This window comes from Heptranchias perlo, chromosome 35 (assembly GCF_035084215.1).
Source record: "Heptranchias perlo isolate sHepPer1 chromosome 35, sHepPer1.hap1, whole genome shotgun sequence".
NCBI lineage: Eukaryota > Metazoa > Chordata > Chondrichthyes > Hexanchiformes > Hexanchidae > Heptranchias > Heptranchias perlo.
The window spans coordinates 29479024-29506995 of NC_090359.1; the positions used below are offsets into that span (position 1 = coordinate 29479024).

The 27972-nt window shown below is 50.7% G+C and overlaps 1 protein-coding gene across 1 annotated transcript; it reads right to left on the reverse strand.

Annotated features, from left to right (window-relative positions):
- Window positions 1-770: 770 nt before the first annotated feature.
- Window positions 771-25433, reverse strand: LOC137302562 (E3 ubiquitin-protein ligase RNF144A-like). Its single transcript, XM_067972305.1, has 4 exons — window positions 25302-25433; window positions 6405-6502; window positions 5797-5946; window positions 771-2375 (listed from the first exon to the last, which is right to left on the reverse strand). Exons 1-4 carry the CDS (start codon window positions 25354-25356, stop codon window positions 1809-1811), a joined length of 870 nt encoding a protein of 289 aa, XP_067828406.1. The 5' UTR covers window positions 25357-25433; the 3' UTR covers window positions 771-1808.
- Window positions 25434-27972: the final 2539 nt, after the last annotated feature.

The following is a 27972-nucleotide window of genomic DNA, read 5'->3' on the forward strand; positions in this document are numbered from 1 at the left end:
CAGATAATAATCTGCCTTTCTGTTTTTACAACCAAAGTGGATAACTTCACATTTATCCACGTTATACTGCATCTGCCATGTTCTTGCCCACTCACCCAACTTGTCTAAATCACATTGGAGCCTCTTTGCATCCTCCTCACAGCTCACATTCCACCCCAGCTTTGTGTTGTCTGCAAATTTGGAAATGTTACATTCAGTTCTCTCATCCAAATCATTGATATATATTGTGAATAGCTGGGGCCCAAGCACTGATCCCTGTGGTACCCCACTAGTCACTGCCCGCCACCCGGAAAAAGACCCATTTATTCCTACTCTCTGTTTCCTGTCTGTCAACCAATTCTCAATCCATGCCAGTATATTCTCCCTAATCCCACGTGCTTTACTTTTGCACACTAACCTCTTGTGTGGGACCTTATCAAAAGCCTTCTGAAAATCCAAATACACCACATCCACTGGTTCTCCTTTATCTATTCTACTAGTTACATCCTCAAAAAACTCCAGTAGATTTGTTAAGCATGATTTCCCTTTCATAAACCCATGCTGACTTTGTCCGATCCTGTTAATGCCCTCCACGTGTTCTGTTATCACATCTTTTATAATAGACTCTAGCATTTTCCCCACTACTGATGTTAGGCTAACTGGTCTGTAATTCCCTGTTTTTTCTCTTCCTCCTTTTTTAAATAGTGGGGTTACATTTGCCACCCTCCAATCTGTAGGAACTGTTCCAGAGTCTATAGAATTTTGGAAGATGATCACCAATGCATCCACTATTTCCAGGGCCACTTCCTTTAGTACTCTGGGATGTAGATTATCAGGCCCTGGGGATTTGTCAGCCTTTAGCCTCATTAATTTTCCTAGCACTATTTTTTTACTAATACTGGTTTCCTTCAGTTCCTCCCTTTCACTAGACCCTTGGTTCCCTAACATTTCTGGCAGGTTATTTGTGTCCTCCTTTGTGAAGACAGAACCAAAGTTTGTGTTTAATTGTTCTGCCATTTCTTTGTTCCCCATTATAATTTCCCCCATTTCGGACCTACGTTTGTCTTCACTAATCTTTTTCTCTTGACATATTTATAGAAGCTTTTACAGTCAGTTTTTATGTTCCCTGCTAGTTTACTCTCATACTCTATTTTCCCCTCTTAATCAATCTCTTTGTCCTCCTTTGCTGAATTCTGATCTGCTCTCAATCCTCAGGCTTGCCGCTTTTTCTGGCAATTTTATATGTCTCTTCTTTGATTCTAATACCATCCCTAATTTCTTTTGTAAGCCACGGTTGAGCCACCTTTCCTGTTTTATTTTTGCACCAGACGGGAATGAATAATTGTTGTAATTCCTGCACACGTTCTTTAAATATTAGCCATTGCCTATCCACCGTCATCCCTTTTAGTAAAGTTCCCCAATCTATGACAGCCAACTCGCACTTCATACTTTTGTAATTTCCTTTATTTAGATTCAGGACCCTAGTTTCGGATTCAACTACTTCACTCTCCATCTTAATGAGGAATTCTATCATGTTAAGATGGAGAGTATTTCTTACATAACAACAATTGATGCACTTCAAAAATAATTCATTGTATGTGAAGCACTTTGAGTGTTTGAGAGTCGTGATAAATGCAAGGTTTAATTCATATTATCTCTGTCAGTATTGTTGCTTGGGCTCAGGCTGCTGATGTTTGTAATGGGGAGTGTCTGACCCGAATTCAGGTTAAAGCTCTACTGGCCGGAGTTATCATTGAGCCTTGACCATCATTGGGAGGAGAAGATGGAGCTCTCCACCCCATGTATCAAAGCTGCTCTGCAGGCCAAGTTCAAATGAATCCCTGGTTATTGTCAGCTACTCCTTCCTCTGTCAGATCTTCGTCCAGCTTGTTGGTAGGATTTATTTTGTAGTCCTTTTTGCCAGTAATTTTCTGTCTTCCAGCTCTAATACATTCAGAGAGATCATCATAATCCTCAGAACAATCCTCACAATTTGTATCGTCGTCATCAGTCAGTTCCACAATTTCTGCATAGTTACACCCTTCAATACCCAAGCAACGATAACAAAAAAGATGAAAACAGTTGGGACACTCTACTTCTGGGCAGCCATCTAAACAGTGTGAGACCAGGGTCTCGCAGTTGGGGCAAGCACGAACTATGGGGCACTGGTGTACCTCAATATCCGGGGCATCAATGACTGGGCAGGACAGTAGCATTGCTGTGATGGTGCAGGATTCATTCCCACAGTTATTGCTGTGTGAGGCTGGGCTTTTCCACTCTCTCATACAGTCCCAGCAGAACTGATGGAGCTCCCCTCTTGCCTTGGAACAGAAGAGGCACTCCACACACAGGCTCTCCAGGTCCACTCTCTGGACAAGGAAATTACAGTCAGGGCACTAAACAGACATGAGAGAGAAAGAGAAAATTAACTTATGTGACAATCATTTATTTATTTTTCCCCATTATCCTACTTATCCAGACTCATGTTGGGGGTACAGCTCAATTGGCAGGAAGATTGCTAACTCTTGTGGTTGAGCTGTGAAGCTCCCTGGTTGAACAACCTGCTAACATTCATTGTAACATGAAGGATGGCTACTTTTTTTTAAAATTCATTCATGAGTTGTGGGTATTGCTGGCAAGGCCAGCATTTATTGCCCATCCCTAATTGCCCTTGAGAGGCTAGACCATTTCAGAGGACAGTTAAGAATCAACCACATTGCTGTGGGTCTTGAGTCACATATAACCCTAATGTAGGCTAGGATGGCAAGTCTCCTAAACTAAAGGACATTAGTGAAGCAGATGGGTTTTTACAACAATCCAGTAGTTTCATAGTCACCAATACTGATACAAGCTTTTTATTCTAGATTTTTTAATTTTTAATTTACTGAATTTAAATTCCCCAGCTGTTATGGTGGAGATTTGAACTCATGTCTCTGGATTATTAGTCTAGGCCTCTAGGATTACTAGTCTAGAAGCATAACCACTATGCTACCGTACCCATGGTACCCATTTGGATGAGATACTAGAGGGCAGTGTGAAGCCCTGGAACTGTACACCAAAATGAATGAACACCTTCATGGGCAAGGGGGAGGAAATGAAGAAAAAAGGTGCACTGTTGTCTGAAGCAAAACTTAATGTCAGCAGAGATTTGCAGAGTGATGTGATCACATTGCAGCCACCAACTGACCACCTGCCACATTTGTGAGAAAGTAAATGGCAATAAAACCATCATAAGATGCTAAAAATACACAGCAGTTCTATCAGCATCTGATCGAGGAAAGACGAGTGAAGTTGTGACAAAGGATCCCAAGTAAAACATTCATTTGAATTTTCTCTTTCAGATGCTGGCAACCTTGCTGCGCATTTACAAAATTTGCAGTTTTTCTTTTCATCCTTAAAAATTCTGACTTGTTCCTAAGTCTGAGCACGAGCCGGTGCAGTCAGCCGGTCAGTGGGTGCAGTCAGCCGGTCAGACAGTGCAGTCAGCCGGTCAGACAGTGCAGTCAGCCAGTCAGTCAGTCGGTGCAGTCAGCCGGTCAGTCGGTGCAGTCAGCCGGTCAGACAGTGCAGTCAGCCGGTCAGACAGTGCAGTCAGCCAGTCAGTCGGTGCAGTCAGTCGGTGCAGTCAGCCAGTCAGTCGGTGCAGTCAGCCGGTCAGACAGTGCAGTCAGACAGTCAGTCGGTGCAGTCAGCCGGTCAGTCGGTGCAGTCAGCCGGTCAGACAGTGCAGTCAGCCAGTCAGTCGGTGCAGTCAGTCGGTGCAGTCAGCCGGTCAGACGGTGCAGTCAGCCGGTCAGACGGTGCAGTCAGCCGGTCAGTCGGTGCAGTCAGCCGGTCAGACAGTGCAGTCAGTCGGTGCAGTCAGCCGGTCAGTCGGTGCAGTCAGCCGGTCAGACAGTGCAGTCAGTCGGTGCAGTCAGCCGGTCAGTCGGTGCAGTCAGCTGGTCAGTCGGTGCAGTCAGCCGGTCAGACGGTGCAGTCAGCCAGTCAGTCGGTGCAGTCAGCCGGTCAGACAGTGCAGTCAGCCAGTCAGTCGGTGCAGTCAGCCGGTCAGACAGTGCAGTCAGCCAGTCAGCCGGTCAGTGGGTGCAGTCAACCGGTCAGTGGGTGCAGTCAGCCGGTCAGTGGGTGCAGTCAGCCGGTCAGTCGGTGCAGTCAGCCGGTCAGTGGGTGCAGTCAGACGGTCAGTGGGTGCAGTCAGCCGGTCAGTCGGTGCAGTCAGCCGGTCAGTGGGTGCACTCAGCGCAGTCAGCCGGTCAGTCGGTACAGTCAGCCGGTCAGACAGTGCAGTCAGCCGGTCAGTTGGTGCAGTCAGCCGGTCAGACAGTGCAGTCAGCCGGTCAGTCGGTGCACTCAGCCGGTCAGACGGTGCAGTCAGCCGGTCAGTCGGTGCACTCAACCGGTCAGTGGGTGCGGTCAGTCGGTCAGCCGGTGCACTCAGCCGGTCAGCGGGTGCACTCAGCCGGTCAGTCGGTCAGCCGGTGCACTCAGCCGGTCAGACGGTGCGGTCAGCGGGTGCACTCAGCCGGTCAGCGGGTGCACTCAGCCGGTCAGCCGGTGTTTTACAACAGCCTGCTCTTGCTGCTCCATGTGTCCCCTTCATTCGGTTGGTGCGACTCTCACTGTGGAATCAGAAAGTTTTGAGTTGCTGTCCCACTCCAGCCTCAGTGAATAATCAGTGCTGACACCACCCAACGCTCCTCCTCAACCAAAAACATCGACACTGGCCAATAATCTCATTTGCTGTTTGTGGGATTTGACTGCTGTATTTGCTAACATAACAAGCCGTGACTACAGTTCAGAAGCAGTTTGTTAGATGTGATTGGTGCTGTATTAATGCAAGCTTGTATTTTCAATCTCCTCCGCAGCCGAGTGCCGTTGCCCATTTGAGTGGAGCAGCCTGTCAGCAGATGATGCTATTTCACGGTGTAAGGAGTTTGGGTAAATGGAAAGTGACTGAGACAGATTGGGGGCGGGTGTTGGAGCATTCTCACCCAATGGGGGAAAGGGGTTTAAACTGCTGAAGGTTGAAGTCTTTCGCTCTTGGTCTTATACTGATCTCCAGATCAAAGGCTTCTTTTGATTCTCATTCAGGGGGTGTCATGATTTGACCCGTTCTCTCCCCTTTCCCTTTGTCCTTTCACAGATGCAGTGAAACAGGAGCGTTAACAACCTATGGCCAGGGTCAAGCCCAAGAGCTTTTACCTTAGGACATGGACCAGGAACAGTGGTGAGGCAGAATCCATAATCTACAATCCCCCTACACTGTCCCATCGAAAACTCCCAGGGCAGGTACAGCACAGGTTAGATACAGAGTAAAGCTCCCTCTACACTGTCCCATCAAACACTCCCAGGGCAGGTACAGTACGGGTTAGATACAGAGTAAAGCTCCCTCTACACTGTCCCATCAAACACTCGCAGGGCAGGTACAGTACGGGTTAGATACAGAGTAAAGCTCCCTCTACACTGTCCCATCAAACACTCCCAGGGCAGGTACACCACTCGTTAGATGTAAAATCACATGGAAGCCTTGTGATCTTAAAAAAGTTGCAGCCTGCCTGAGATTGCCGGTTTGGTGCTGGATTGGCAGAGGTTTTGTTGTGGGTCTGTGCCTAGTTGGAATTGGGTTAACACTGGGTCCAAACTCATTTTACATTGCACCCTGACAGCGAAAGGGGAGATTTTTTACCTCTACCAGTGTTTTAACTGATTACACCACCCAATACCCTGTGTCTTTCTTTCCCTCTCATAGAATTATACAGCACAGAAAGAGGCCATTCAGCCCATCATGCCTGTGTTGGCTCTGTTAGCTATTACCTTTTTGTAGGCTGTTGTGTCATCTTTGGTTAGTTCTGCCAGTTTTTTCTCATAATATTCCGTCTCCAGTTCAGTAAAGAGCGTCAGTCTCCTCACCTCCTGCCAGGACCATTCCTTGTTACAGCTCTGACATGGAAAGGTATGGAGGCCCTGAGGAGACAGAATCTGTGTGACTGACCGAATGGAGAAGGGGAAGGAGAATAGAGAGGGATGATAAGAGAAAATCAGAATCAAAGAGAGAGACAGGAGGGGAATTTTAACCAGGAGCGGGATTCAGGCAGGCAGGGGAGGGGCGAGTTCCAAATGCCCGGGCAATTTTAACTCATAGGTGGTATCCTGCTGGATAACTGTTTCCCGACTCGCTCCCAACTGGCGGTGAGGAGAGACCGGGATGTGAAGTAACACACAGCGATTTTGGTCTCGCCAACATCCCACTGAGGGACAATAACGAGACCCAAAGTCAGCCCCGTTGCCTGGTCTTTGGCTATTGGGTTGAGGTACTGGACTGTGGCCGGTGCCCAGGGAGAGATATCCTCAGCACAAGTCAATACCCTCAGGGGAGGAGGCAGGAAATTAGACACAACAGACAGAATGAATGTGCAGCTCACCATTTCCAGGCGGGTCTTGGCCCAGGCTTTCAGGTTCATGGATTCTGTGATGTGTCCACACGAAGCTTTGGCTCGGAGATTCCCGGAACTGCTGGTCTCTGAAGACAGATTCATGAAATCCGTTTATATATTCATTCATTCAAGTTCTCCTACTCCAAGTCCTACCCTAGTGCTAATTTGTAAGAGGCTGCTGGGAGCGACATGAGAGGGAAAGGGGTAACTACCAAGCCAGAGATTTTCTGCTTCCCTCTGATTGCCTGAGCAAGATTAAGAACTCACCAGGGGAGGGTAGGAAATTGGATTAAAATCTGCTGCTGTCACTCACTAGAGCAGTCCTTACATTAGAGCCCCCAAGCATCACCCTCGTTATAAATTCATGTGATCGATTCCTGCCATGTACTCCATTCCTCCTCTTTCCTTTTGTTCACACATTATCAGTTGCCTTTATTCACCATTTGCTCCCTGCCACTCCGATAGGCTGTGACTTTTGCTGCTCTACGGTTCTGGGCACCACGGACGACCCCAGTGCTGCTCGCCCCCAACATTCACAAACCTGCTCGCCCCCAACATTCTCACACCTGCTCTCCCCCAACATTCACAAACCTGCTCTCCCCCAACATTCTCACACCTGCTCTCCCCCAACATTCACACACCTGCTCTCCCCCAACATTCACACACCTGCTCTCCCCCAACATTCACACACCTGCTCTCCCCCAACATTCTCACACCTGCTCTCCCCCAACATTCACACACCTGCTCTCCCCCAACATTCACACACCTGCTCTCCCCCAACATTCACAAACCTGCTCGCCCCCAACATTCTCACACCTGCTCTCCCCCAACATTCACAAACCTGCTCTCCCCCAACATTCACACACCTGCTCTCTCCCAACATTCACAAACCTGCTCGCCCCCAACATTCTCACACCTGCTCTCCCCCAACATTCACAAACCTGCTCGCCCCCAACATTCACACACCTGCTCTCTGCCAACATTCACACACCTGCTCTCTCCCAACATTCACACACCTGCTCTCCTCCAACATTCACAAACCTGCTCTCCCCCAACATTCACACACCTGCTCTCCCCCAACATTCACACACCTGCTCTCCCCCAACATTCACACACCTGCTCTCCCCCAACATTCTCACACCTGCTCTCCCCCAACATTCTCACACCTGCTCTCCCCCAACATTCACACACCTGCTCTCCCCCAACATTCTCACACCTGCTCTCCCCCAACATTCACACACCTGCTCTCCCCCAACATTCACACACCTGCTCTCCCCCAACATTCACACACCTGCTCTCCCCCAACATTCTCACACCTGCTCTCCCCCAACATTCTCACACCTGCTCTCCCCCAACATTCACACACCTGCTCTCCCCCAACATTCTCACACCTGCTCTCCCCCAACATTCTCACACCTGCTCTCCCCCAACATTCTCACACCTGCTCTCCCCCAACATTCTCACACCTGCTCTCCCCCAACATTCTCACACCTGCTCTCCCCCAACATTCACACACCTGCTCTCCCCCAACATTCACACACCTGCTCTCCCCCAACATTCTCACACCTGCTCTCCACCAACATTCTCACACCTGCTCTCCCCCAACATTCTCACACCTGCTCTCCCCCAACATTCACAAAGCTGCTCGCCCCCAACATTCTCACACCTGCTCTCCCCCAACATTCTCACACCTGCTCTCCCCCAACATTCACACACCTGCTCTCTCCCAACATTCTCACACCTGCTCTCCCCCCACATTCACAAACCTGCTCTCCCCCAACATTCACACAACTGCTCTCTCCCAACATTCACAAACCAGCTCTCCCCCAACATTCACAAACCTGCTCTCCCCCAACATTCTCACACCTGCTCTCTGCCAACATTCACACACCTGCTCTCTCCCAACATTCAGACACCTGCTCTCCCCCAACATTCACAAACCTGCTCTCCCCCAAAATTCACACACCTGCTCTCCCCCAACATTCACACACCTGCTCTCCCCCAACATTCACACACCTGCTCTCCCCCAACATTCTCACACGTGCTCTCCCCCAACATTCTCACACCTGCTCTCCCCCAACATTCTCACACCTGCTCTCCCCCAACATTCTCACACCTGCTCTCCCCCAACATTCACACACCTGCTCGCCCCCAACATTCTCACACGTGCTCTCCCTCAACATTCTCACACCTGCTCTCCCCCAACATTCACACACCTGCTCTCCCCCAACATTCTCACACGTGCTCTCCCCCAACATTCTCACACCTGCTCTCCCCCAACATTCTCACACCTGCTCTCCCCCAACATTCACACACCTGCTCTCCCCCAACATTCACACACCTGCTCTCCCCCAACATTCACACACCTGCTCTCCCCCAACATTCTCACACCTGCTCTCCCCCAACATTCTCACAACTGCTCTCCCCCAACATTCTCACACCTGCTCTCCCCCAACATTCTCACACCTGCTCTCCCCCAACATTCTCACACCTGCTCTCCCCCAACATTCTCACACCTGCTCTCTCCCAACATTCTCACACCTGCTCTCCCCCAACATTCTCACACCTGCTCTCCCCCAACATTCTCACACCTGCTCTCCCCCAACATTCACAAACCTGCTCGCCCCCAACATTCACACACCTGCTCTCCCCAAACATTCTCACACCTGCTCTCCCCCAACATTCTCACACCTGCTCTCCCCCAACATTCTCACACCTGCTCTCCCCCAACATTCACACACCTGCTCTCCCCCAACATTCTCACACCTGCTCTCCCCCAACATTCTCACACCTGCTCTCCCCCAACATTCTCACACCTGCTCTCCCCCAACATTCACAAACCAGCTCGCCCCCAACATTCTCACACCTGCTCTCCCCCAACATTCACAAACCTGCTCGCCCCCAACATTCTCACACCTGCTCTCCCCCAACATTCACAAACCTGCTCGCCCCCAACATTCTCACACCTGCTCTCCCCCAACATTCACAAACCTGCTCTCCCCCAACATTCTCACACCTGCTCTCTGCCAACATTCACACACCTGCTCTCTCCCAACATTCACACACCTGCTCTCCCCCAACATTCACAAACCTGCTCTCCCCCAACATTCACACACCTGCTCTCCCCCAACATTCACACACCTGCTCTCCCCCAACATTCACACACCTGCTCTCCCCCAACATTCTCACACCTGCTCTCCCCCAACATTCTCACACCTGCTCTCCCCCAACATTCTCACACCTGCTCTCCCCCAACATTCTCACACCTGCTCTCCCCCAACATTCACAAACCTGCTCGCCCCAAACATTCTCACACCTGCTCTCCCCCAACATTCACAAACCTGCTCTCCCCCAACATTCTCACACCTGCTCTCCCCCAACATTCTCACACCTGCTCTCCCCCAACATTCACACACCTGCTCGCCCCCAACATTCAAACACCTGCTCTCCCCAAACATTCTCACACCTGCTCTCCCCCAACATTCTCACACCTGCTCTCCCCCAACATTCTCACACCTGCTCTCCCCTAACATTCACACACCTGCTCTCCCCCAACATTCTCACACCTGCTCTCCCCCAACATTCACAAACCTGCACTCCCCCAACATTCACACACCTGCTCTCCCCAAACATTCTCACACCTGCTCTCCCCCAACATTCTCACACCTGCTCTCCCCCAACATTCACACACCTGCTCTCCCCCAACATTCTCACACCTGCTCTCCCCCAACATTCACACACCTGCTCTCCCCAAACATTCTCACACCTGCTCTCCCCCAACATTCTCACACCTGCTCTCCCCCAACATTCACACACCTGCTCTCCCCCAACATTCACAAACCTGCTCGCCCCCAACATTCACACACCTGCTCTCCCCCAACATTCTCACACCTGCTCTCCCCCAACATTCTCACACCTGCTCTCCCCCAACATTCTCACATTCTCACACCTGCTCTCCCCCAACATTCTCAGACCTGCTCTCCCCCAACATTCACACACCTGCTCTCCACCAACATTCACAAACCTGCTCGCCCCCAACATTCACACACCTGCTCTCCCCCAACATTCTCACACCTGCTCTCCCCCAACATTCTCACACCTGCTCTCCCCCAACATTCTCACACCTGCTCTCCCCCAACATTCTCACACCAGCTCTCCCCCAACATTCTCACACCTGCTCTCCCCCAACATTCACACACCTGCTCTCCCCCAACATTCTCACACCTGCTCTCCCCCAACATTCTCACACCTGCTCTCCCCCAACATTCACACACCTGCTCTCCCCTAACATTCTCACACCTGCTCTCCCCCAACATTCACACACCTGCTCTCCCCCAACATTCACACACCTGCTCTCCCCCAACATTCTCACACCTGCTCTCCCCCAACATTCTCACACCTGCTCTCCCCCAACATTCTCACACCTGCTCTCCCCCAACATTCTCACACCTGCTCTCCCCCAACATTCACACACCTGCTCTCCCCCAACATTCACACACCAGCTCTCCCCCAACATTCACACACCTGCTCTCCCCCAACATTCTCACACCTGCTCTCTCCCAACATTCACAAACCTGCTCTCCCCCAACATTCTCACACCTGCTCTCCCCCAACATTCTCACACCTGCTCTCCCCCAACATTCTCACACCAGCTCTCCCCCAACATTCTCACACCTGCTCTCCCCCAACATTCTCACACCTGCTCTCCCCCAACATTCTCACACCAGCTCTCCCCCAACATTCTCACACCTGCTCTCCCCCAACATTCACACACCTGCTCTCCCCCAACATTCTCACACCTGCTCTCCCCCAACATTCTCACATTCTCACACCAGCTCTCCCCCAACATTCTCACACCTGCTCTCCCCCAACATTCTCACATTCTCACACCTGCTCTCCCCCAACATTCTCACACCTGCTCTCCCCCAACATTCTCACACCTGCTCTCCCCCAACATTCACAAACCTGCTCGCCCCCAACATTCACACACCTGCTCTCCCCAAACATTCTCACACCTGCTCTCCCCCAACATTCTCACACCTGCTCTCCCCCAACATTCTCACACCTGCTCTCCCCCAACATTCTCACACCTGCTCTCCCCCAACATTCACACACCTGCTCTCCCCCAACATTCTCACACCTGCTCTCCCCCAACATTCTCACACCTGCTCTCCCCCAACATTCTCACACCTGCTCTCCCCCAACATTCACACACCTGCTCTCCCCCAACATTCTCACACCTGCTCTCCCCCAACATTCTCACACCTGCTCTCCCCCAACATTCACACACCTGCTCTCCCCCAACATTCTCACACCTGCTCTCCCCCAACATTCTCACACCTGCTCTCCCCCAACATTCTCACACCTGCTCTCCCCCAACATTCTCACACCTGCTCTCCCCCAACATTCTCACACCTGCTCTCCCCCAACATTCTCACACCTGCTCTCCCCCAACATTCACACACCTGCTCTCCCCCAACATTCTCACACCTGCTCTCCCCCAACATTCTCACACCTGCTCTCCCCCAACATTCTCACACATGCTCTCCCCCAACATTCACACACCTGCTCACCCCCAACATTCACACACCTGCTCCCTCCCAACATTCTCACACCTGCTCTCTCCCAACATTCTCACACCTGCTCTCCCCCAACATTCACACACCTGCTCTCCCCCAACATTCACACACCAGCTCTCCCCCAACATTCACACACCTGCTCTCCCCCAACATTCTCACACCTGCTCTCTCCCAACATTCACAAACCTGCTCTCCCCCAACATTCTCACACCTGCTCTCCCCCAACATTCTCACACCAGCTCTCCCCCAACATTCTCACACTTGCTCTCCCCCAACATTCTCACACCTGCTCTCCCCCAACATTCACACACCTGCTCTCCCCCAACATTCTCACACCTGCTCTCCCCCAACATTCTCACACCTGCACTCCCCCAACATTCACAAACCTGCTCTCCCCCAACATTCTCACACCTGCTCTCCCCCAACATTCTCACACCTGCTCTCCCCCAACATTCTCACACCTGCTCTCCCCCAACATTCACAAACCTGCTCGCCCCCAACATTCACACACCTGCTCTCCCCAAACATTCTCACACCTGCTCTACCCCAACATTCTCACACCTGCTCTCCCCCAACATTCTCACACCTGCTCTCCCCCAACATTCACAAACCTGCTCGCCCCCAACATTCTCACACCTGCTCTCCCCCAACATTCTCACACCTGCTCTCCCCCAACATTCACACACCTGCTCGCCCCCAACATTCTCACACCTGCTCTCCCCCAACATTCACACACCTGCTCGCCCCCAACATTCTCACACCAGCTCTCTCCCAACATTCTCACACCTGCTCTCTCCCAACATTCTCACACCTGCTCTTCTCCAACATTCTCACACCTGCTCTCCCCCAACATTCACACACCTGCTCTCCCCCAACATTCACACACCTGCTCGCCCCCAACATTCTCACACCAGCTCTCTCCCAACATTCTCACACCTGCTCTCCCCCAACATTCTCACACCTGCTCTCCCCCAACATTCACACACCTGCTCGCCCCCAACATTCTCACACCAGCTCTCTCCCAACATTCTCACACCTGCTCGCCCCCAACATTCTCACACCTGCTCTCCCCCAACATTCACACACCTGCTCGCCCCCAACATTCTCACACCAGCTCTCTCCCAACATTCTCACACCTGCTCGCCCCCAACATTCTCACACCTGCTCGCCCCCAACATTCTCACACCAGCTCTCTCCCAACATTCTCACACCTGCTCGCCCCCAACATTCTCACACCTGCTCTCCCCCAACATTCACACACCTGCTCTCCCCCAACATTCTCACACCTGCTCTCCCCCAACATTCTCACACCTGCTCTCCCCCAACATTCTCACACCTGCTCTCCCCCCACATTCTCACACCTGCTCTCTCCCAACATTCTCACACCTGCTCTCCCCCAACATTCACACACCTGCTCTCCCCCAACATTCACACACCTGCTCTCCCCCAACATTCTCACACCTGCTCTCCCCCAACATTCTCACACCTGCTCTCCCCCAACATTCACACACCTGCTCTCCCCCAACATTCACACACCAGCTCTCCCCCAACATTCTCACACCTGCTCTCCCCCAACATTCTCACACCTGCTCTCCCCCAACATTCACACACCTGCTCTCCCCCAACATTCTCACACCTGCTCTCCCCCAACATTCTCACACCTGCTCTCCCCCAACATTCTCACACCTGCTCTCCCCCAACATTCTCACACCTGCTCTCCCCCAACATTCACACACCTGCTCTCTCCCAACATTCTCACACCTGCTCTCCCCCAACATTCACAAACCTGCTCTCCCCCAACATTCACACACCTGCTCTCCCCCAACATTCACACACCAGCTCTCCCCCAACATTCTCACACCTGCTCTCCCCCAACATTCACAAACCTGCTCTCCCCCAACATTCACACACCTGCTCTCCCCCAACATTCTCACACCTGCTCTCCCCCAACATTCACACACCTGCTCTCCCCCAACATTCACACACCAGCTCTCCCCCAACATTCTCACACCTGCTCTCCGCCAACATTCTCACACCTGCTCTCCCCCAACATTCACACACCTGCTCTCCCCCAACATTCTCACACCTGCTCTCCCCCAACATTCTCACACCTGCTCTCCCCCAACCTTCACAAACCTGCTCTCCCCCAACATTCTCACACCTGCTCTCCCCCAACATTCACACACCTGCTCTCTCCCAACATTCTCACACCTGCTCTCCCCCAACATTCACACACCTGCTCTCCCCCAACATTCACACACCTGCTCTCTCCCAACATTCTCACACCTGCTCTCCCCAAACATTCACACACCTGCTCTCCCCCAACATTCACACACCTGCTCTCTCCCAACATTCACACACCAGCTCTCCCCCAACATTCACACACCTGCTCTCCCCCAACATTCTCACACCTGCTCGCCCCCAACATTCTCACACCTGCTCTCCCCCAACATTCTCACACCTGCTCTCCCCCAACATTCACACACCTGCTCTCCCCCAACATTCACACACCTGCTCTCCCCCAACATTCTCACACCAGCTCTCCCCCAACATTCTCACACCAGCTCTCCCCCAACATTCACACACCTGCTCTCCCCCAACATTCACACACCTGCTCTCCCCCAACATTCTCACACCTGCTCTCCCCCAACATTCACACACCTGCACTTCCCCAACATTCTCACACCTGCTCTCCCCCAACATTCTCACACCTGCTCTCCCCCAACATTCTCACACCTGCTCTCCCCCAACATTCTCACACCTGCTCTCTCCCAACATTCACACACCTGCTCTCCCCCAACATTCTCACACCTGCTCTCCCCCAACATTCTCACACCTGCTCTCTCCCAACATTCACACACCTGCTCTCCCCCAACATTCTCACACCTGCTCTCTCCCAACATTCTCACACCTGCTCTCCCCCAGCATTCTCACACCTGCTCTCCCCCAACATTCTCACACCTGCTCTCTCCCAACATTCTCACACCTGCTCTCTCCCAACATTCACACACCTGCTCTCCCCCAACATTCTCACACCTGCTCTCTCCCAACATTCACACACCTGCTCTCCCCCAACATTCTCACACCTGCTCTCTCCCAACATTCTCACACCTGCTCTCCCCCAACATTCTCACACCTGCTCTCCCCCAACATTCACACACCTGCTCTCCCCCAACATTCTCACACCTGCTCTCCCCCAACATTCTCACACCTGCTCTCCCCCAACATTCTCACACCTGCTCTCCCCCAACATTCTCACACCTGCTCTCCCCCAACATTCACACACCTGCTCTCCCCCAACATTCACACACCTGCTCTCTCCCAACATTCTCACACCTGCTCTCCCCCAACATTCTCACACCTGCTCGCCCCCAACATTCACACACCTGCTCTCCCCCAACATTCTCACACCTGCTCTCCCCCAACATTCACACACCTGCTCTCTCCCAACATTCTCACACCTGCTCTCCCCCAACATTCTCACACCTGCTCGCCCCCAACATTCACACACCTGCTCTCCCCCAACATTCACAAACCTGCTCGCCCCCAACATTCTCACACCTGCTCGCCCCCAACATTCTCACACCTGCTCTCTCCCAACATTCTCACACCTGCTCTCCCCCAACATTCTCACACCTGCTCTCCCCCAACATTCTCACACCTGCTCTCTCCCAACATTCTCACACCTGCTCTCCCCCAACATTCTCACACCTGCTCTCCCCCAACATTCTCACACCTGCTCTCTCCCAACATTCTCACACCTGCTCTCCCCCAACATTCTCACACCTGCTCTCCCCCAACATTCACAAACCTGCTCTCCCCCAACATTCACACACCTGCTCTCCCCCAACATTCTCACACCAGCTCTCCCCCAACATTCTCACACCTGCTCTCCCCCAACATTCACACACCTGCTCTCCCCCAACATTCTCACACCTGCTCTCCCCCAACATTCTCACATCTGCTCTCTCCCAACATTCACAAACCTGCAGTCCCCCAACATTCTCACACCTGCTCTCCCCCAACATTCTCACACCTGCTCTCCCCCAACATTCACACACCTGCTCTCCCCCAACATTCTCACACCTGCTCTCCCCCAACATTCTCACACCTGCTCTCTCCCAACATTCACAAACCTGCTCTCCCCCAACATTCTCACACCTGCTCTCCCCCAACATTCTCAAACCTGCTCTCCCCCAACATTCTCACACCTGCTCTCCCCCAACATTCACACACCTGCTCTCCCCCAACATTCTCACACCTGCTCTCCCCCAACATTCTCACACCTGCTCTCCCCCAACATTCTCACACCTGCTCTCCACCAACATTCACACACCTGCTCGCCCCCAACATTCTCACACCTGCTCTCCCCGAACATTCACACACCTGCTCTCCCCCAACATTCTCACACCTGCTCTCCCCCAACATTCTCACACCTGCTCGCCCCCAACATTCTCACACCAGCTCTCTCCCAACATTCTCACACCTGCTCTCTCCCAACATTCTCACACCTGCTCTCTCCCAACATTCTCACACCTGCTCTCCCCCAACATTCACACACCTGCTCGCCCCCAACATTCTCACACCAGCTCTCTCCCAACATTCTCACACCTGCTCTCCCCCAACATTCTCACACCTGCTCTCCCCCAACATTCACACACCTGCTCGCCCCCAACATTCTCACACCAGCTCTCTCCCAACATTCTCACACCTGCTCGCCCCCAACATTCTCACACCTGCTCTCCCCCAACATTCACACACCTGCTCGCCCCCAACATTCTCACACCAGCTCTCTCCCAACATTCTCACACCTGCTCGCCCCCAACATTCTCACACCTGCTCGCCCCCAACATTCTCACACCAGCTCTCTCCCAACATTCTCACACCTGCTCGCCCCCAACATTCTCACACCTGCTCTCCCCCAACATTCACACACCTGCTCTCCCCCAACATTCTCACACCTGCTCTCCCCCAACATTCTCACACCTGCTCTCCCCCCACATTCTCACACCTGCTCTCTCCCAACATTCTCACACCTGCTCTCCCCCAACATTCACACACCTGCTCTCCCCCAACATTCACACACCTGCTCTCCCCCAACATTCTCACACCTGCTCTCCCCCAACATTCTCACACCTGCTCTCCCCCAACATTCACACACCTGCTCTCCCCCAACATTCACACACCAGCTCTCCCCCAACATTCTCACACCTGCTCTCCCCCAACATTCTCACACCTGCTCTCCCCCAACATTCACACACCTGCTCTCCCCCAACATTCTCACACCTGCTCTCCCCCAACATTCTCACACCTGCTCTCCCCCAACATTCTCACACCTGCTCTCCCCCAACATTCTCACACCTGCTCTCCCCCAACATTCACACACCTGCTCTCTCCCAACATTCTCACACCTGCTCTCCCCCAACATTCACAAACCTGCTCTCCCCCAACATTCACACACCTGCTCTCCCCCAACATTCACACACCAGCTCTCCCCCAACATTCTCACACCTGCTCTCCCCCAACATTCACAAACCTGCTCTCCCCCAACATTCACACACCTGCTCTCCCCCAACATTCTCACACCTGCTCTCCCCCAACATTCACACACCTGCTCTCCCCCAACATTCACACACCAGCTCTCCCCCAACATTCTCACACCTGCTCTCCCCCAACATTCTCACACCTGCTCTCCCCCAACATTCTCACACCTGCTCTCCCCCAACATTCTCACACCTGCTCTCTCCCAACATTCTCACACCTGCTCTCTCCCAACATTCACACACCTGCTCTCCCCCAACATTCACACACCTGCTCTCTCCCAACATTCTCACACCTGCTCTCTCCCAACATTCACACACCTGCTCTCCCCCAACATTCACACACCTGCTCTCCCCCAACATTCTCACACCTGCTCTCCCCCAACATTCACACACCTGCTCTCCCCCAACATTCACACACCAGCTCTCCCCCAACATTCTCACACCTGCTCTCCCCCAACATTCTCACACCTGCTCTCCCCCAACATTCACACACCTGCTCTCCCCCAACATTCTCACACCTGCTCTCCCCCAACATTCTCACACCTGCTCTCCCCCAACATTCTCACACCTGCTCTCTCCCAACATTCTCACACCTGCTCTCTCCCAACATTCACACACCTGCTCTCCCCCAACATTCACACACCTGCTCTCTCCCAACATTCTCACACCTGCTCTCTCCCAACATTCACACACCAGCTCTCCCCCAACATTCACACACCTGCTCTCCCCCAACATTCTCACACCTGCTCTCCCCCAACATTCACACACCTGCTCTCCCCCAACATTCTCACACCTGCTCTCCCCCAACATTCTCACACCTGCTCTCTCCCAACATTCTCACACCTGCTCTCTCCCAACATTCAGACACCTGCTCTCTCCCAACATTCTCACACCTGCTCTCCCCCAACATTCTCACACCTGCTCTCCCCCAACATTCTCACACCTGCTCTCCTCCATCATTCACACACCAGCTCTCCCCCAACATTCTCACACCTGCTCTCCCCCAACATTCTCACACCTGCTCTCCCCCAACATTCACACACCTGCTCTCCCCCAACATTCTCACACCTGCTCTCTCCCAACATTCTCACACCTGCTCTCCCCCAACATTCACACACCTGCTCTCCCCCAACATTCTCACACCTGCTCTCTCCCAACATTCTCACACCTGCTCTCCCCCAACATTCTCACACCTGCTCTCCCCCAACATTCACACACCTGCTCTCCCCCAACATTCACAAACCTGCTCTCCCCCAACATTCTCACACCTGCTCTCTCCCAACATTCTAACACCTGCTCTCCCCCAACATTCTCACACCTGCTCGCCCCCAACATTCACACACCTGCTCTCCCCCAACATTCTCACACCTGCTCTCTCCCAACATTCTCACACCTGCTCTCCCCCAACATTCTCACACCTGCTCTCCCCCAACATTCACACACCTGCTCTCCCCCAACATTCACAAACCTGCTCTCCCCCAACATTCTCACACCTGCTCTCTCCCAACATTCTAACACCTGCTCTCCCCCAACATTCTCACACCTGCTCGCCCCCAACATTCACACACCTGCTCTCCCCCAACATTCTCACACCTGCTCTCTCCCAACATTCTCACACCTGCTCTCCCCCAACATTCTCACACCTGCTCTCTCCCAACATTCTCACACCTGCTCTCTCCCAACATTCTCACACCTGCTCTCTCCCAACATTCTCACACCTGCTCTCCCCCAACATTCTCACACCTGCTCTCCCCCAACATTCTCACACCTGCTCTCCCCCAACATTCACAAACCTGCTCTCCCCCAACATTCTCACACCTGCTCTCCCCCAACATTATCACACCTGCTCTCCCCCAACATTCTCACACCTGCTCTCCCCCAACATTCACACACCTGCTCTCCCCCAACATTCTCACACCTGCTCTCCCCCAACATTCTCACACCTGCTCTCCCCCAACATTCACACACCTGCTCTCTCCCAACATTCTCACACCAGCTCTCTCCCAACATTCTCACACCTGCTCTCTCCCAACATTCTCACACCTGCTCTCTCCCAACATTCAGACACCTGCTCTCCCCCAACATTCTCACACCTGCTCTCCCCCAACATTCTCACACCTGCTCTCCCCCAACATTCTCACACCTGCTCTCCCCCATCATTCACACACCAGCTCTCCCCCAACATTCTCACACCTGCTCTCCCCCAACATTCTCACACCTGCTCTCCCCCAACATTCACACACCTGCTCTCCCCCAACATTCTCACACCTGCTCTCTCCCAACATTCTCACACCTGCTCTCCCCCAACATTCACACACCTGCTCTCCCCCAACATTCTCACACCTGCTCGCCCCCAACATTCTCACACCTGCTCTCTCCCAACATTCTCACACCTGCTCTCCCCCAACATTCTCACACCTGCTCTCTCCCAACATTCTCACACCTGCTCTCCCCCAACATTCTCACACCTGCTCTCCCCCAACATTCACAAACCTGCTCTCCCCCAACATTCTCACACCTGCTCTCTCCCAACATTCTCACACCTGCTCTCCCCCAACATTCACAAACCTGCTCTCCCCCAACATTCTCACACCTGCTCTCTCCCAACATTCTCACACCTGCTCTTCCCCAACATTCTCACACCTGCTCTCCCCCAACATTCTCACACCTGCTCTCTCCCAACATTCTCACACCTGCTCTCTCCCAACATTCTCACACCTGCTCTCCCCCAACATTCTCACACCTGCTCTCCCCCAACATTCTCACACCTGCTCTTCCCCAACATTCTCACACCTGCTCTCCCCCAACATTCTCACACCTGCTCTCTCCCAACATTCTCACACCTGCTCTCTCCCAACATTCTCACACCTGCTCTCTCCCAACATTCTCACACCTGCTCTCCCCCAACATTCTCACACCTGCTCTCCCCCAACATTCTCACACCTGCTCTCCCCCAACATTCTCACACCTGCTCTCCCCCAACATTCACAAACCTGCTCTCCCCCAACATTCTCACACCTGCTCTCCCCCAACATTCACAAACCTGCTCTCCCCCAACATTCTCACACCTGCTCTCTCCCAACATTCTCACACCTGCTCTCCCCCAACATTCTCACACCTGCTCTCCCCCAACATTCTCACACCTGCTCTCTCCCAACATTCTCACACCTGCTCTCCCCCAACATTCTCACACCTGCTCTCCCCCAACATTCACAAACCTGCTCTCCCCCAACATTCACACACCTGCTCTCCCCCAACATTCACACACCTGCTCTCCCCCAACATTCTCACACCAGCTCTCCCCCAACATTCTCACACCTGCTCTCTCCCAACATTCTCACACCTGCTCTCCCCCAACATTCTCACACCTGCTCTCCCCCAACATTCACAAACCTGCTCTCCCCCAACATTCTCACACCTGCTCTCCCCCAACATTCTCACACCTGCTCTCCCCCAACATTCACACACCTGCTCTCCCCCAACATTCTCACACCTGCTCTCTCCCAACATTCTCACACCTGCTCTCCCCCAACATTCACACACCTGCTCTCCCCCAACATTCACACACCTGCTCTCCCCCAACATTCTCACACCTGCTCTCTCCCAACATTCTCACACCTGCTCTCCCCCAACATTCACACACCTGCTCTCCCCCAACATTCTCACACCTGCTCTCCCCCAACATTCTCACACCTGCTCTCCCCCAACATTCTCACACCTGCTCTCCCCCAACATTCACAAACCTGCTCTCCCCCAACATTCACACACCTGCTCTCCCCCAACATTCACACACCTGCTCTCCCCCAACATTCACACACCTGCTCTCCCCCAACATTCTCACACCTGCTCTCCCCCAACATTCTCACACCTGCTCTCCCCCAACATTCTCACACGTGCCTTTTCCAGCAGGAGTCACTGGACAGCGATCAGGGACCTGGGCACAATGCTGTAGGACGGGTGGCTTCTTGTCATCCATCTTAAAGTAAATGCTTCCCCTAAGTGTGGGGATAAGACCTTGACCATATTCACACATTGTCTCTCGCACTCGGATTCTAGAGTAAGAAGAGTACTTGCAGCCCCCTTATTTAAGGTAAGGCAAGGAGCGCACATGGATGGGGACTATAGACATAGAGAATAGGGTGAAAATTGGAGAAGATTAAGGGGTATGGAATTGGGGGAGGGTTGGTAAATTGGATTAAAAACTGGTTCGAAGGGGGGAAAGGGAGAGTTACGGGCAGTTTCTCAGTGGGTGGAAGTGGGTAGTGGTGTCCCACAGGGTTCTGTTCTGGGATCCTTTCTGTTCACTGTATACATCAATGATTTGGATATAGGGTAGAGGGAGTGGGCTCCAAATTTGCAGATGACACTAAAATAGGAGGCATTGTAAAAAAAAACTGAGGATGAAAGGAAGTTTCATGGGGCTATTGATAAGAAAAAGAAATAAAGAACTTGCATTTGTATAAAAACATAAAGAATATAAGAAATAGGAGCAGGAGTTGGCCATTCGGCCCCTCAAGCCTGCTCCCCCATTCAATCAGATCATGGCTGATTTTCGACTTCAACTCCACTTTCCCGCCCGATCCCCATATCCCTTGATTCCCCTAGAGTCCAAAAATCTATCGATCTCAGTCTTGAATAAACTCAATGACCCAGTATCCACAGCCCTCTGGGGTAGAGAATTCCAAAGATTCACAACCCTCTAAGTGAAGAAATTCCTCCCCATCTCAGTCCTAAATGTCCAACCCCTTATCCTGAGTCTATATCCCCTTGTTCTAGACTCTCCAGCCAGGGGAAACATCCTCTCAGCATCTACCCTGTCAAGCCCCCTCATAATCTTATATGTTTCAATGAGATCACCTCTCATTCTTCTAAACTCCAGAGAGTATAGGCCCATTCTACTCAATCTTTCCTCATAGGACAACCCTCTCATCCCAGGAATTAATCTAGTGAATCTTCATTGCAATACCTCTAAGGCAAGTATATCCTTCCTTAGATAAGGAGACCAAAACTGTACACAGTACTCCAGGTGAGGTCTCACCAAACTCCTGTAACAATTGTAGCAAGACTTCCTTACTCTTGTACTCCAACCCCCTTGCAATAAAGGCCAACATACCATTTACCTTCCTAATTGCTTGCTGTACCTGCATGTTAATTTGCTGTGTTTCCTGTAGGACACCTAAATCTTTCTGAACACCAACATTTAATAGTTTCTCACCATTTAAAATATATTCAATTTTTCTATTTTTCTTACCAAAGTGAATAACTTCACATTCCCCCACATTATATTCCATCTGCCACCTTCTTGCCCACTCACTTAACCTGTCTCTATCCCTTTGCAGACTCTTTGTGTCCTCCTCACAGCTTACTTTCCCACCTAGCTTCGTATCATCAGCAAACTTGGATACATTACGCTCGGTCCCTTCATCTAACTCACTAATATAGATTGTAAATAGCTGAGGCCCAAGCACTGATCCCTGCGGCACCCCACTAGTTACAGCCTGCCAACCTGAAAATAACCCATTTATTTCTACTCTCTTTTCTGTCCATTAACCAATTCTCAATCCATGTTACCCCCAATCCCATGAGCTCTTATCTTGTGTAACAACCTCTTATGTGGCACCTTATCGAATGCCTTTTGAAAATCCAAATATAGACATCCACTGGCTCCCTCTTATCTACCCTACTAGTTACACTCTCAAAAAACTATAATAGATTTGTCAAACACTATTTCCCTTTCATAAAACCATGTTGACTCTGCCTAATCATATTATGATTTTCTAAGTGCCCTGTTACTACATCCTTAATAATAGATTCCAGCATTTTCCCGATGACTAATGTCAGGCTAACTGGCCTCTAGTTCCCTGTTTTTTCCTTCCCTCCTTTCTTGAATAGCAGAGTTATACAGCGCCTTTCAGGACCTCAGGATGGCCCAAAGCGCTTTACAGCCAACAAAATACTTCTCAAGCATAGTCACTGTTGTAATATAGGAAACGCATCAGCCAATTTAAGCACAGCAAGGTCCCACAAACAGCAATGGGATAAATGACCAGATAATCTGTTTTAGTGATGTTGGTTGAGGAATAAATATTAGGAAGGATACCGGGGAGAACTCCCCTGCTCGTCTTCAAAATTGTAAACAATTTTACAACACCAAGTTGTAGTCCAACAAATTTATTTTAAATTTCACAAGCTTTCGGAGGCTTCCTCCTTCCTCAGGTGAATGGTGTGGAAAAATAGTGGTTGTGGGATCTTTTATGTTCACCTGAGAGGGTAGATAGATCTCAGTTTAACATCTGATTTGGAATTCAGCACCTCTGAAAGTGCAGCACTCCCTCGGTAAAAAGCATGCCAGCTTGGATTTTATGTTCAAGCCCCTGGAGTGGGACTTGAACCCATAACCTTCTGACTCAGAAGCAAGAGTGCAACCCACTGAGCCACAGCTGATACCAAGATGGTGGAATGGGCAAAAAAGTTGCAGATGGAATTCAATGTCCATCAGTGGGAGGTGGTACATTTTGTTAAAAAATTTAAAGTAATAATTACACTTTGAATGGGGGAGAGCTGAGGGATGTTGGGGAGCAGAGGGATTTGGGGGTTCAGGGTCACGAGACATTAAAAGCAGCCCCTCAAGTGGATATGGCCATAAAAAGCTAATGGAATCCTGGGCTTTATGGCAAGAGATATAGAATATAAGAGTCGAGATATAATGATGAATCTACATAAAACCTTAGTGAGATCACAGTTAGAGGACTGTGTGCAGTTTGGGCTCCACATCATAGGAAGGATATTGAGGCAAAGGAGAGGGTACAGTGCAGATTTACTAAGATGCTGCCTGGTCTGAGGGAATACAAACACAAAGAAAGACTTGAGAAATTGGGGCTGTTTTCTTTAGAACAGAGGAGATTAAGAGGTGATTTGACAGAGAAGGTTTAAAATTATGAAGGGAGTGGACAGAGTAGTTAGAAAAAGACTGTCTCCAGTGATTGAGAGTCTAGAATAAGGGGACACAGTATGAGATTAAATGTAAGAGAGTTAGGACAGAGAACAGGAGAAATGTTTTTTACACAGAGAGTTGTGAGGCTGTGGAATTCACCACAGTTAATGATTGAAGCAAAGATCACATCAACATTTAAAAATGGGTCAAATAGGTGGGTAAAGGAAAAGGGGATAAAGGGATATGGGAACAGGGCAGGGACATGGGATTAGGACACTGCTGGTCTGGATAAACACCAACATGGACTGGTTGGGCTGAACGGCCTGTTTCTATGTAACTCTATGTAAATATAGACCCTTAAAATAAGGGGGTAGGAAAGAGATGGAGGCAGAAAAGGAGACAAAGTTAGTACAAAATTTGAACAAAGTAAATACTGGAGCGTTTCAAACAGAAAGTAAGTTCTGATGAAGGATCTGCACCCAAACGTGAGCCAGTCTTTTCCCCAAACGTGAACCAGTCTTTTCCCCAAATGTGAACCAGTCTTTTCCCCAAACATGAACCAGTCTTTTCCCCAAATGTGAACCAGTCTTTTCCCCAAACATGAACCAGTCTTTTCCCCAAACGTGAGCCAGTCTTTTCTCTTTCAGATACTGATGATTCTGCTGCTTGTGTTCAGCAGTTTCTGTTTCTCTATTATTTAAACTGAAAGCTTTGATCAAAACCGGCCACACGTCACAGACTTAGAGAAAGAGAGAGCAGTGGGTGTCTGTGAGACAGTTGTCTCTCTCATTGTCACACCCTGGCCCCTGACTGCCATTACCAGTTTTACCTGCAAGATCACAGACCACCTGGGGAGCAGTGTGTAGATCCTCTGCTGTGTCCATGGCCTAGATAGAAGCTTCCGTGGGTGGCTGGAGGAGTCACTCAGTACGATGATTATGTTCGCTCGCTCTCTGACTACTAACAGGCTGTGTTTTACTTTCACTTCCTGCTGGGAATTTCTGTTAGAAGTTCACTGATTGGCTGGTGTCTCATTCAGCCACCACAACAAATTTCTCCAGCACTATTCTGGTAAATGTAAGGAATCTTACAACACCAGGTTATAGTCCAACAGTTTTATTTGAAAATCACAAGCTTTCGGAGATTTCCTCCTTCATCAGGTGTGTGAAGGTTTTCATAAAAGCACCGCATATATCGTCACAGAACAATGCCTGGTGATTACAGATCTCTGAGAGTGATTACAGGGCAGGGCACAAAAAGAGGGTTATACAAGCAGCAGGTAGAGAAGGAATGTAAAAACATTAGGGACAAAACAGAAAATTCTGGAAATACACAGTAAAGGAAAAGACAGGTTAACATTTTGGGTGTAAGACTCTTCCTTAGAGAAATGTAGGGGGAGGGCCTGAAACCAGAGTGAGAGTTTTTGGATGAATTTTGAAGCAGGAGGCTGATGTGGCAACTCATGGTAGATAAGAGGGAACCAGGAACTTGCAGTAAGCTGGTGTTCGAGGTCTGGATGTGCACCTGGAGCAGTTTGCTGGGGTCAGCTGTGGTTAGGCTTTGGAGAGATTTGAAAGCGAGGATAAGGATCTTAAATTCAATACCATTTCCACACCGTTCACCTGAGGAAGGAGGAAGCCTCTGAAAGCTTGTGGAATTTAAAATAAATTTGTTGGACTATAACTTGGTGTTGTGAAATTGTTTTCAATTTACTGGGGCATGTAGTAGGGTGCAAGTGTGGGGTATTGTGTGGGGTCTAGTCGAGTGGGAGGGCGGGGTCTAGTGGTGCGGGGTTTAGTCGGGTGGGAGTGCAGGGTTTAGTTGGGTGGGGATGCAGTGTCCAGTCTGGTGGGGTCTAGTCGGGTGGGGATGCAGGGTCTAGTCAGGTGGGAGGGCGGGGTCTAGTGGTGCGGGGTTTAGTCGGGTGGGAGTGCAGGGTTTAGTTGGGTGGGGATGCGGTGTCCAGTCTGGTGGGGTCTAGTCGGGTGGGGATGTGGGGTCTAGTCAGGTGGGAGGGCGGGGTCTAGTGGTGCGGGGTTTAGTTGGGGGGAGCTAGCAATAGCTGGCTGGACCCTGTGGAACCCAAATCCCAGCAAATATTGGTGAATAACATGTAAAAATGTTCAGCAAAGATAATAAAGCAATTAAGTTGTTTCCAAATGGAGAAACAATAAAATAATTTTGGGACAATGAAAAAGGCACTTTTTTGGTTAATTCTGCCTGATACACACAGAAACCCATCACGAGCTTTGAGCCTCCAGTTCAAACTCGCGAGAAGCCTACATTCACCATTGTTTGTCTGTTGTATGATGGTACTGTTTAATTCAATGAAACAATAGAGGAAATAAAGGGTCACTTTAAAGAGGTTACGGACCCTGAATGGGAAGTGGGTTTCTGCACAAAGAGCAGAGGATGGGTTCAACAATGTAATTGGTGACTGAATGAGGTGTGAATGACATAGATTCAGTGAGACTGTCAAGTCGCAACTCAAAAGGCTGCTACAGAAATGATTTCAGGTTTAACCAGTCAGAGGGAGGAGGGGTGCTACTCAGGGGAGGGATGAAGAATATTCTGCAAAATATTTTAAATTGACACTATTTTATAAATCAACAGGTACATTTGAGAGATCTGCCAAGCATAATGTTTAGCCATTGGGCACAACTGACCAACTGAGAAGGGACGGGATGCTGAGGTAGAGGATGCTTCACATTTCCATAATGGATTCCAGGGCCACCTGACATGTCCACCTTTATATGACAAATGTGAGCAGGGACGTTTCTCCCCTGGAGGTGCTGACTTTGGCTGGGGTGTGATTCTGCAGAACTGTCCTCAGTGTCCCTTCTGGGCAGTTGCACTCATGAGATCAGGCAGTTAACTGCTGTTTCTGAGGGTAGGTGGGAGATCACGGCCTATCAATAATTCTCCCTCCACTTAGGAACCTGCCTGAATCATTCAGATGATGCAACTACAAACTGACACAGCAGGGACGTCAGTGTGACAAAGCAGCAGGTTATCACAACAAGATTAACAAGAGTTCATCTCTCTCCCCATTAACACTATCACAGCTTCTCCAATAAGGACCTGTTTAGAGTCTCCTGTACTACACAGTGACTGACACACACAGGGTGATGGGAGTCTCCTGTACTTCACAGTGACTGACACACACAGGGTGATGGGAGTCTCCTGTACTACACAGTGACTGACACACACAGGGTGATGGGAGTCTCCTGTACTTCACAGTGACTGACACACACAGGGTGATGGGAGTCTCCTGTACTTCACAGTGACTGACACACACAGGGTGATGGGAGTCTCCTGTACTACACAGTGACTGACACACACAGGGTGATGGGAGTCTCCTGTACTACACAGTGACTGACACACACAGGGTGATGGGAGTCTCCTGTACTACACAGTGACTGACACACACAGGGTGATGGGAGTCTCCTGTACTACACAGTGACTGACACACACAGGGTGATGTCTCCTTGTACTTCACA

Excerpts from the sequence above, each read along its gene's own strand:
- LOC137302562 (XM_067972305.1), bottom strand. The coding sequence starts at position 25,356 with ATGGACACAGCAGAGGATCTACACACTGCTCCCCAGGTGGTCTGTGAT. Across the intron at positions 5,947-6,404 it reads CCAAGACCCGCCTGGAAATG|GGCCTCCATACCTTTCCATG; the intron begins GTGAGCTGCACA and ends CTGTCTCCTCAG. Across the intron at positions 2,376-5,796 it reads ACACAACAGCCTACAAAAAG|TGCCCTGACTGTAATTTCCT; the intron begins GTAATAGCTAAC and ends ATGTCTGTTTAG.